The sequence below is a fragment of the Orbicella faveolata genome, unplaced genomic scaffold (genome assembly GCF_042242905.1).
Source record: "Orbicella faveolata isolate gen_17 unplaced genomic scaffold, um_ofav_v1 contig_3, whole genome shotgun sequence".
In the NCBI taxonomy this organism is placed as follows: domain Eukaryota; kingdom Metazoa; phylum Cnidaria; class Anthozoa; order Scleractinia; family Merulinidae; genus Orbicella; species Orbicella faveolata.
The window spans coordinates 5,243,269-5,256,015 of NW_028301558.1; the positions used below are offsets into that span (position 1 = coordinate 5,243,269).

Sequence of the window (12,747 nt, forward strand, 5' to 3'; positions counted from 1 at the left end):
TATTAATAGGAGGTTTAAAAGAAAAAAGAACCGTTTACAATTAGGGATTTTTAAAACAACGAATTTACAATTATGCTTGGTTGGAATTTGGGTTAGCAGCAATTTTGTGATGACGTATTTTGGTACTACAATGTACCTTTTAAGGTGGAATGCGTAGGTAGTTTATGATACCTTTGAATTTTTCAGCGACGGAAAGAAACCGCCGACGACGTGAAACAACAAATGAACGTTTGTCTGCGTTCCAAAGCTAATTGTATCGAAATTTATATTCCATTTATTTACAGTGCTGTTAATATCTTGGTAACGAGAGACTCATTATTTACAGTGTCCTTTGATTCTCGATATCAAGTTAATTATCTACTGATATAAACTATCAGACTCGTATCAACCAGTAAGCGTTCATAACAACAGCAGCCTATCTTTTTCACTCCCTTGTTACAAGTCTACTCATGACATGTATCGACTGAGTATAAACTAACTTCTATGTGTAACAGAAACGTAAAATTACTTATTAGTAGTAAATATGTAACAATCATGACCTCGAGAACACGGATGTCGACCCTTAGTCCCTGTTCCTTTGTCAAGTAAAGCACGGCAAGTACATTTAGGTAGTATATAAAACATAGTTCGTGGTGGACGGTTGGAATCAGAACACATCTTTCATGGAATAGTGATAAATCTCTTTCGCAGACTCTGGCTCACGGTTACCTATTCGTTGTGTTCAATGTTTAAAAAATTACACCACAATGATTAATTAGTTTCCAAAAATGTTTATGCCATCTTTACTACTGAGAGATATACCTATTCTGAGTCCTAATTAGTCAATTGACAAGTTTCATAGTGCTCAAACAGCAAAGAAGTTCAAGTTTAGGAACAGGGTCCAAACAAGTTCAACCAAGGCCGAATGAATGGATCTTCTTTGACCTTTTCATTTAATAATGTCGTGTTATTTTGATGATTAGCTTCATGCCAGTTCTGTTGATGAATAAAAGAACTACTCGCTCCACTAGAGAAGAATTCTGGAAAGAGCATTTGTACCTGTGTGAGGTCGCGAGCGTTTTTGTTGTCCTTTTGGGTCGTTTCAGAAATGTGATCTTGTTTAAATCTAAAAAGACATTCAGCTGATGGAACATTGCGCGGTGTAGTGGCACGCTCGTGTCTCCTTTGTCCAGATCTGCAGATTCGCGTGGAGGATAAAACAATTCCAGTTCGTCTTGAAGTTTCCAAATCCTGTATGTCTTTAACATCAACAGAATCCTGCCCATTTAAAGACTTTGGCGACAACTCTAAATGAAAACAATCACCACTGTCGCTCTCTTCTCTCTGTGTTGCCTCCATTATGGTATCTAGCCGGCTGAAATGATGCATACGTTTTACCTTTTGCGCCATTTTGCTCCGTGCTTTACTACTAAAGCTGTTATTTAAATATATCTCGAATAGTGAGCATAATGCGTGGGGTTAGAAAAAAAAAAACAACCAAGCAAAATAAGCTGCTGGTTGTTGTATACTGCTTACCCACGCATGTAATAAATATTTAAGTCTGTTGTTAATCTAAATTTAGATTATCTTTTTGATTTTCAAAGAAAATATCATGTCTGATCAAAACCTTACAGATGTCTAGTGAAACGATGTTTAAATACGTTGCTTTTAGTAACTCGAAATGTTACTGGTTAAGGTTCGGGGTAAACTGTCAACATTTACTCAACTATATAAACGAGACCGGTCACACTTTTAAATGTTATTCCAATACTGAGCTACTTGACAAACAATAGTTGAAACCAGCCAAGAAAACTTGAACCGGTAGATACAAAAACAAAACAATGCCTCTTGTTGTATGTAGGAGAGAATGTTACAGATATGGGATGATAACCATCAGCCAAAAACATTGGAGAAGACACATTTGGCGTCTCTGCTTGTTATTGTCGATAAACTGAATACTCTTTAAAGATGCATGGTGTCATACTGGTGTGTTTACTCTCAACCCGTCAGCTACGTAAACCACACTTGAAATAAATGTATAGATATTTTAAACCGCTCAAGGACTGATTTAGTCCAAGAAGAGTTGTAATTTCGTTCAGACTTGTACTGTGCAATCATCATTCCGAGTATAAATTTGTTTTTATTCTTTAGTGTTTTGTGTGGTACTTGCGGTTACATTCATGAACAGTAATGATAATGATGATGTCATTTGAAGCCGTCTCTCCACGCCGGGAAACTTTCTTCTGTAAAATTACCAGACAAAACCGCATACACAAACGCACTGGACAGAAACACATCTGAAAAACAATCGAAATCAGAAGAGATTTACAAGATCTTAAATTTTCAAATTGTTGATGTATTTTCTCCTCTTCAGATAACGACTGAATTCCTGACTGTTTAAATTCATAACTTTAGCTTCAGTTAAATAAACATCGTTGAAACTAACTACAAAACAATCTCAAGAATCTTAGAGTAGACATGTATTATTGTTTTGTAATAATTAGTACATGCTTAAACGAATTCCAAAAAGGTCAGTTTTCCATACTAGACAGTACGTATGATTGAATTTTCGCCGCTTGTGACAAGAAATTATGTTCAGCCAGCTCTGAAGTATCTAGTGGAGTTTTATGAGAAAACTGATGAGTTTTCCTTTTGATCACGGTCACTTTGAACGAACGTGGTCAAGCTCCAAACTCACTTGGCCAAACTTCAAACCCAGGGGGAACTCCCATATGAAAAGATCGGGGATGCTCGTCGGAAATTTTGAATCAAACCCCTAAAGGAGACCAATCTGGGCGTAGTTCAAGCTTTATTTGACCCCTAAAAGATACCACTTAAAAGGGAATAGGCTCGATTAGCAGCCCCTGTTCTGGAAGGGAGCCCGGGCTAGTAGACCGGACTCTAGAGACTGGCTGAAATCGAGCCTAAAAACGAAAATATGAGCGTTTCTTTTACTATGAGTTCTTCAAGTGCGCTCTAATTTGGCAGCTAAAAATAGTGGCATTTCGTTGCCAATACTTTAAGTGAGACCAAGCAGAATCATTGATTTACGCCTCTAAGCGAGACGACGATCATCCACTGAAGACCTTTTCCAGGGTTCGTACCCTTTCTCAGAAACAAATTTGCAGGACTTTTCCAGTGCTCAGGTTGATTTTTCCAGGAGTCAAAAATTCACATTAACCCTTTCACTCCAGAGATTTCAATGCCAATTCTCCCAGTTACTGTCTGCCATACATTTCATATTTTTACTTGAGTTTAACAGATTTCCAGAACTTTCCTGGGCCAGTAGCCCTTTTCCAGGATGTTCCAGTCCTGGAAAATGCCACAGTAAAATTCCAGGTCTTTCCAGGACCCGTTCGAGCCTTGCTTTTCATATGGGAGACCCCCCGGGCTTCAAACTAGTGCCCAAATCCCCTCTGGGCACCCTTTGAGAGAGAACACCTAGCAACAACTCCATTTTGCCCACGTGGTTATAATTCAAACCTTGGAACTCCTACCCAAATCGCCTCAGGCACGGTTCAAAAGAGAACGTCTGGTAACTAATCCATTACGCTCACGTAGTCAAACTTCATACTCCTACCTATAATGTCTCCTATAACGTCTCAGGCTGGCGTTCTTTACGATAAAAGAACGTTTGGCAACTAATCAACCCACAAACTCCAACCCAAATCGTCTCAGACACGCTTTGAGAGAGAAGAACTAGAAACTAATCCATTTTGCTCACGCTCCCAAGTGTCAGGAGTGTGGCAAGTAATTAAGAGATAAAAAAGATACGTTTTATCTAAATCCGGGCACAAAACCTTTTTTTTTTCACGAGTACTTTCCAGAGTTTGGTCGCCTCAACATAAAATCCACTTGTCCGAAAATAGATGACGAACAATATGTCGCCTGCTACCAAAACAACAACAGATAGTAGTAAAACAAATCACTTTATCCGCATATCTCTTCATCTACAAGTTCAATAAAAGTGAACTAAAACACTGAACAATATCGTTATTCTGAAAGTCCGGAAAAGTGTAGGAGGCAGAAATAGTTATTTTCTAACCTTATATCGAGAATTAAAGAAGAAACGCTTTAGTTCTTATCGCTAATTCGTTGTTGATTTTGATCGAAATACTCTATGTGTGTATCATTAAGCGCTAAATGGAAGCAACCAAGTCTCGTGCAACCGAGCATCTCAGCTTAGTGATTATCATTAATTCCACGCGAATAAACAACGTCGCTTTGCGTTTCCGTTTTAGCGTTCACATTTGCTTGAAACTGTTTCTTCTCTAAGCTTTCGTTTCCTCTGCAATCCAAAACCTATAATCAATTGACTCATATGAATTTTCTTACGTAAAAATTCAAGTTTATGGCCTCAAGTCTTATGTAAACATTCAAAGGGCCACGTCAAATATGCAAATTTGGCACTGAAATATGACACGCAAAGAGGAAGGCCGTCAGCTACGAGGAAGAACAAGGAATAGTTACATACTTTCTGCATTTGCCGGAACAAGCGCACATGGCAGGTATGGCAAACGACATTGAAACAAATTCGAAGGCAACAAGTTACTCCTCGATAATTTATTCTATGCAGGCTATTAACTCCACATCTTAAAACGCTAAGATGAGGAAATGTTTTACAAGGTAAAGCAATGTACTATTCCGGTCGGACGATTACTTTGTGGGTTTTACTCGTCCGCGCCAAAAACAAATCGTCTCCGACGCGCAGACGAGTGCCCTGAATGATTCTGAATGTTAGTCTGTTCCAGGTGTTCGGTTGCTCCTCTCCTATTTTTCCCTCGCCGTTTTCGCGTTGTTCCCCAACTAACTAAACGCCTTGAGCAGGTTATTTGAATGTCAACAACTTTAAAAGATATTCCAAAACACTGGCTCAATTCAATAACGATTAACTAACGTGTTTTTCTTTGAGAATAACGACTACGCCTATCGCTTGAGTTAGTTCAGTCTAATTAAAAAGGGCTGCTTTTAACAGAACAAACTTTAATCAAAACATTTTATTCAAAAGGCTGCGTAGGGTTCTATCCAAAGCTACAGAGGCTTAACAAAGAATTACAGAATTCTCCACAAAAACAGCCCGGGGGTATCAATCAATTTCAAAACAGAAAAACGTGCTTTAAACGTGATGAAGAGGGGAAGCCCCATATCACCACGTGAGTTTAAGAGCGCAGCTGCTGGAGCAACTCGGGATTTTAAAAGATCTAGAACTGAACGCCGTAACATTCTCACATAAAAGACATAAATTGTCGCCAAGTGATATTCAGAAGCTCTGGCTCATTAATTTCACATCATAACGCCGAAGCCCATTTCTCCCTTGTAAGTGTTTCAGCGGAAAATAATCAGCAATATCTGATCGCTTTGTTTGGTGACTGTCCTGAGAATTTCTACTCCACTGAAGTTTGCTTATTGTTCCACTCGTGGAAAGCAATTTAAATTTTTATTCATAGAGCACTTACATGTAAGTCAACAATCACCTGCCTAATATGATAGCTTGGAAAAACAACCAATAACACCACTAGCACCCTGCTGCACAGAATATGCAGAATTCGCGAGCATGTATATTGTTACGTATTTCAAAGGCACTGGCGGAACACTTCTGACGAAGATCAAAACTTAGTCGCGCGTCCCAGTTTACTTCACACGGTTAAGGTACTTCTTTACTCCTAGAAACGTTTTGTCTCCTTTGATGGATTCTCATAATTTGCTTAATTTTTCTTTATCTTAATTTTTAGCATAGCGTGCTTCTAATGGCAAAACAAAAGCAATCGTGCGAAACGTACAAAGGACGAAAAATACTTAACATCTTTGCATCTCGGGGACAAAGTAAGAATCACAGTGAAAAGCAGCTAAATCCTGACACCTATTTCGCTTTCTCAGTTTTAGAATGAAGACCTTGCTTAACTCCAGGGAAACTTCTCAATCGAACGCAAGACAATTCCACGAAACACGTGAAGACGACAAGACCATTCAAACATGCCACGTGCAAGCAACCCAAAACCTGCACTGCGAATCCGATAAGTGTGAGTCTCGTGAAAACAGGCGAGGGAACCAAGGAGAGCGTCTTTTCCCAGAATTTTTTACTTACCGCAGAGCATCGCGTGCTGCTGAAAGTCAATGTACAGCTTTGAGTCTGAATCGGAAACCAGAACACAGACTTAACGATCCGCTTATCCACTCGTGGTTGAATATGTATGGTTGCACCCAGTGCTATAATTTTGCCTTTGAATGATCTGAAGTCAAACAATCATTAGATTTCATGGCTGCTTGCTCTCTTGTCTTCTGTAATTCTTCAACTGTTTTGAGTGTTTTGTAACTGTAATACAACGCAAAAAGCACGGAAAACAAACAATAAAATAGACTTGACGTGAAAGACCTCCATTTTTGATAAACATAAAAAGCTTGGCAACATATTTGTGGTAGGTAGAGAACACCCCATAAGCTAAACAGCATAAAGAATACCCAAATTTCCGCGTTTCTATCGAGTTTTAGTATAAATTTACAAGCGTTCTACCGCCAGTTAGATTAGAGTAACGTGTTTACCAGGGAGACAACTGGTTTTCACAGGCGGGCAAAACTTTTGAACTGAATTTTTTTTAATAAAACTTTCCTTTAGATGGTCAAACCAGGAGGGCAAAATCGTTGTCACTGCCGGTCAATTTGCCCGGTGCCCAACCCCTGGAGAAGATTATTCGCTCTCGATTCCTGTGCGCGATAGTTGAATGGAAACACGAGTGAAAGTTTAGGAGAAAGAGAAATACTGTTTAATAAGCCAATACAAAACACACACAAAATGTTCTCTATTTCTTTTACCCGAATTTCAATTTCGTTTGCATTTCTTTCTCTTTCAGTTGTAGTATTGAAGACTTGAAAATTGTAGTCTTTTATAGCATTAAAAAGTTCGGACCAAGCAAGAAGCAGGTGTATTTGCATAATAATGGTAGAGAAGAACATTAAATGACAATTCTTTATTCTAAGTATTTTTCAAGCATCATCAGGCACATCAGCATTTTGTGCAGAAATAACGCTGCAAAAATTGCGGAGTTTGTTGATACGTCGGTAAAAACGTTACTTGGCGTCCGGCCTGATACGACCGCTTTTAAATAGATGTTTACGAACAAAACGCTATCCTCTGTGCTCTATCAGTCGCTAAAGACATAACTTTAGATTCTGGGCATGGATATTATAGAACGCTACGGCCTTTGTTCAGAATTCCCCTGTTAACTATTTGTGCGGGCATTTGCAGCAACGGAAATGTGATACTAGAAGTCACGCCGTGACTTTACTACAGCTAGAGTCACGCAATCAGCACGGATATTCAGCTCAGTATTTTGTACTGAAAGGAGGTAGATGTAAGTTCCGTATATATATAATAAATATTAGAGATTACAAATACCTGATACACATCCACAAATGCCCATCAAAGACAATCTTTGAGCCTGTCACCCGATATTTCCTCCAACGATCGACTGCGTGACTATAAAGGGCCCTAAACGGCACACGTGAGGTTACATTTGTGTTTCAATCAGACATCTTGCATTGGTAGTTCGGTCAAAGAAACAGGTTCTGACGACGATATCTGATAGAACACGACTCTACATCGGCTAATGGAGCAAAACTAAATCGTTCAAAACGTTTAGCTCGACATTTAAAGACAAGACATGCGAAACTACTAGATATCATTTCCGTTTGATTCAAAACAAATATGCAACGCTATTACTTCGCATTACTTGAAGGTAGTACAAAGGTATTAAAACTTTCCATAATCTAAACAGAATTGAAATTTCGCAAATGAAACTTTCACTTTCATAAGAAGAACCTATTGTTCAGATGCGTTCGGTGCAGAGAATTATAAAATCATCTTACCATTACTTGAAGATTCCGTCTTGTAATAAAAAACTGCATAACGCGTATTTGGCATCTAACAGGAACATTCGAGCTTCCTCGTTTTCTAACAATGCTGTTTTTAGACATTTTCACGACGTATTTAAAAGCCTGAAGAAATCAAAATGGCGGTAGTAAACGTGATAAAATTTTACCTCGTCTTGAGGAGGCGGTTTGGCGCTTGCCAAATTTTCGCGCCATTTACATAAGGTGGCGGGAAAAATTAACGACTGACGCACGCTGCGTGGGTGTCTCTCCGGAATATTATATCCATGGAATTTTACAACAATCATTCTGGAGCGTAAATTTTTTTTAAAAAAATGGAAAAACTGCTTCGGCGGCCCGTATCTTGAACCCCCTTCTCTAAAATCCTGTATCCACTCCATGCCAAGAACAAATAATATTTTAATGGTTCATGCTTAGCGTGCGTATATCGAGTTATGAATGCACGCGGAAGTTTGGAGAGCACGAAAGAAAAGTAAGGTTTCAGTGCTCGAGGCGTGATAGCCGAGAGCAACTCTAGCTTCTTGAGTGCTCTCCAAACTTCCCAAGTGCATCCATAACTCGATATACGCACAGCTAAAAGCATGAACCAATTCTTTTATAACATGGCGACAACAGCCTGGGCGCTAAAACATGTTTTTTTTGTGATTGACTACAAAGTTCTTACAATGCACGGTGAAGGAATACAAAGGTCATTAGGATCCTAACACGCCACAATCAGTTGAGCAACAGTTGAACGAAAACGCTTTTAAAACCTGGTTTCTAACATTGTCAATGAAAAATCCAAGTTCTTCGAATTAAGTTTAATTATAATGAAAATTTAGGCAAACAAAGTCAAAAATAGTCAATGAAAATGTAGACAAACAACGTCAAAATACTCAAGTTTAAGTAAACATCTTAGCTAGGCAAAAGTCAAAGGCTCGACGTAGGGTTTGGATTGTTCAGAATAACCTTCACATTGCCGAAACTTAAACAAAAGGAACTTGCGCTAAAATCGTTGGAAATTTTGCAGCTAAATTGAAACTGCACACACATAGAGATTTCGGTCATGATGGCTCAATAGGAATTAGATAGAACTAGCGAGCGCGGTATGTTATAATAACATGTGACACATCTGATTAGGAAACTCTGGAAGGTGACAACCATGTTTGCTAAATATTGACCAGAAGACCAATTTTCAAATTATTTTAGTCTACCAATAAAAAACGCAGTAGAGTCGAATTGATTACCTGCATTATTTCGTTAACGTTTTTGTTGTAAATTGGTTATTGGGTACATCTTTCTGCACCTTGCAGCACAGAAGAACAGAAGGCACAGAAGAACAGGAGGCACAGTAGAACAGGAGGCACAGAAGAACAGGAAGCACCGAAGAACAGGAAGCACGGGAGAACAGGAGGCACAGAGGAACAGGAGGCACAGAGGAACAGGTGGCACAGAAGAACAGGAGGCACAGAGGAACAGGAGGCACAGAAGAACAGGTGGCACAGAGGAACAGGAGGCATAGAAGAACAGGAGGCACTGCAGAGAACAGTGGGCTCCGCTCACGGAAAAAGAAGAAAATATTATCACTCGGGGGCGCCCTACACCCAATATAAGTCCCAAGTTTTTGTCTGAGATAAACTAATGCGAAGAAAAGAGGACTACACAAGGTTCGTGTGAAGATTTCATCTTATCAGTTACATCATTCTGCTTATCATTATTAAAATAATATCATAAGTTTAGCTTTATAAACTCATATCACTGCATCTGAATCAGCTGATAAAACCTATGTCAAAGTCTGATATTATTTGACGAAATGTAATGATATTTCACAGTACGTCACCTTTCACTATTGCGGATGCAAACATTTAGCAAAATGAGGAATTTGACGCCCTTGCCTGTGAATCGAGTGAACGTCGACATAAACAAATTTACGGGATTTGACAAGGTTTCAAAAAGACCACTCGATTAAACTGAGAGTGGCGCGCAACCCTTAATGGAATATTGACATGTTGTATGACTTGTCTATCTGCACCAGACACAATACGATTTTCTGCGCTCTTCCTTCCTAACAAGAATGACATATTAGCCTGCTCGCGGGTTAGTTAAGAAAAGGTGGAGACTAGAACCAAAAAACAGGTCACTTTCCCTCTAAAAGCTAGGAAAATAACGGTAGCTAGGCTGTTGTTGGGAAGAGGCTCTCGAATGTAATCTTCTCAGTGATTGCAATCAAGGAATTATTATCTAGGTTATGCATCATCTTCATTTATATTGTTTCTAACAGCTGACGTCTAATTTCTCATAAACATGTTTTTGTACATGATTTCACGTTCTTTCGGTAATTAAATTTTTCTAACGCCGTGAAAAACAAAAACAATGTCCATTGCACGTACGTATAGTACTCTCACGAATCAAAAACAGAATGGTTAAGAGGAAAATTAAATGTTTTCATGAAGCTGAAAATCACCGTCAGGCTGTCTATGTTACCACTTAGGGCTTTCATGACTTTTTATATTTATTAGCCACTCTTCTCTTCTGTTTTTGAATCAAAAACTTGATTTGTATACAATATAACTCTATAGTCCCATCGTTCTTTTCATAAGTGACTCATATGAAAAATAATATTCAGTGAAACCAACGCTGTATTTGTCCATTGCCGACGTATTTTGACAAATATCGATGGCGATTTTACGAGAAAAATAACTTACTGTGAGTTTTTGGAAAATTTAGGAAATTATCTTCCGGACGCTTAGGAGATATTGCCTTCAACCCGCCTTCCTCATTTGTATTCATTTGTCCCGAACTTTTGAAATATGTTTTTGTTCTTTTGGCGCCGTCATAAATGCCATGTGTTTTATTTTTTCGACTTTTATTAATGCCTCCCACGTATCAAATTTTTGAAGGCAGGAAGCGTTCGTGGAAAACAAAAATAAGAGAAGGAAATGTGATAGGAAACACGAAAGCAAGCAATTTATTTTGGTAACATGAAAAAATACAAATTGAAATGTCACTCTATGAGTTCGAAAGGCCCGTCTGTACCAGGTACACGGGGATCAACTGTTAGAAAAATAACACTTACTGATCCTGTGATAGCACGCTGAGCGTGGAAACAAATATCAGACCTCTATACAAGGAGGAAAGAAGGTAAAACGCTTGTTACAAAAAGCACAATTAGTTTCGATGTCGGAAGACTGACGCAGGAGGAACTCAATCGTAAATACCCTACATTTAATTACATATGCTTTGGAAAAACTGTTTCTCTCCTAGTCTTCTTGCAGGAATTAAATCGGTCGATTGAATATTTCAGACCAGTAAATATCCGGTAAAGAACACAAGAAGAAGGAAATGCTTGAGCGGAGTTCAGTCGGATATAAAGGTCTTGTTCCACGCATCTCTTACTCAAGATATTTTACTGTTGACAACGATGCCTCCAATGAGGATATCCTACTAGAAGCAAAGATTTCAAACAACACTACTCGTACAGCGGGGGATGGGCGCCAAAAGAGCACTTACTGCGACAAAATCAAGTCGAGAGGGACATCAGAGCTGGAGAAGAAAGGAGGATCTGCTACAGAAAATAAAATCGACTTAGCCGGAAAGAAATATCTTTTACCGCCCCCGCCAAAATTTAAAGCAAGTACCGTGAAGACGTCTCCGCGAGAGGAATTGCACACCAACAACAGAAGAGAAGACATGAAATTGCGTGGCCAATTACCACAGCTGTGCAATGAGTTTTCACCCAAGTCTTGCAGATGTGCACTTGGAAAAAGTGTCGATATGAGGCCTAGTTCTGCGAATTCAAGCTCAATGTTCACTGACGAGGAAATGCAGCGATTGAAAATTATAAACTCTTGGATGCAGTTTTTCGGATAAAAATAACAATTTTGTCATTATTTTATTGAAATTTCAAAATCTCTTAGCATAAATCGGGAAAGGAGAAGAAACATTTTCCTAATTGCCAGGAAAGGACTGTCGATGTGCTTTATTAGTAATTATCTGGGGACAGCAGTTCTTGTCAAGAAGGCCAGATGTCATGATAGCCTCGATATTGTCTTGAGTAATGAAACAAACTCTGAGAACTAACCTTTAAAAGAACTCGTGAAATCTTAAAGAACAACAATAACATTGGAACTTAATTCAAAAAGGGTCCAGACGGACTGCACTAAAGGATAGTAATATATTCCGTCCCGAGTTCACATTGTTAAATAATAACTGAACTGTAGTTTGAGTTTTAATAGTTTTTATTGATCGGGTGATCGCAATCCTTTCCCGACAGGTCAGGAGAGGTTTTCGTTGCCGGGTGCCATGAACATCATACTTCTACAAAGGTATATCATCCTTTGGACTCGTCACGCACTCTCCCCCACCCTCCCCCCCCCCCCCTCCCTCTTATTTGCGGAGGAGGAGCGCGTGTCGATGTCCTGCCCAAGAGAGCGTCCACTATCTCAGGAGCCTATCAAACGTCTGACTTTCTGGACTTCGTGTGGGGCTTTCTCCCAGGCCTTCACGGTCAGTTCATTTCGGTGACTAAAACGGGACGAAAGCCGTATCGCTCATACCACGTGACCCGAAGCACCGCGGGACCGTATTTCACGAGTATTTCTGCGGGAAATTCTCGTGACACGAAATACCGCGTCGAAATATCGAAGTCTAGGAGCCGTGAAGCAAAGTCTGACAGACATAAAGTATATATGCAAAATGTAAGATGAGAAGGTTTGCTATGTTTGTTCTTTAACCAATGTATAATCATCATTTGAGTCGAAGGCTATTTTAATTTTGATGGGTATGCCACTCCTCCATAGATATATTGTTTTCAGTGACGACTGCGGAAACACGGAATCCTCTATACCAGAATTATTCAATTCAACGCCTGAGGCGCTGATTTACTTTTGGTACGTCAGGATA

General features: G+C 39.2%; 1 protein-coding gene across 1 annotated transcript; it reads left to right on the top strand.

Moving 5' to 3' along the window:
• The first annotated feature begins 4,309 nt into the window (after positions 1–4,309).
• On the top strand, positions 4,310–10,162 carry LOC149106165 (uncharacterized). Its single transcript, XM_089297273.1, has 2 exons — positions 4,310–4,487; positions 9,159–10,162. The coding sequence occupies exons 1-2, from the start codon at positions 4,396–4,398 to the stop codon at positions 9,475–9,477; spliced, it is 411 nt and encodes a 136-aa protein (XP_089153399.1). The 5' UTR covers positions 4,310–4,395; the 3' UTR covers positions 9,478–10,162.
• The last annotated feature ends 2,585 nt before the right edge of the window (positions 10,163–12,747 follow it).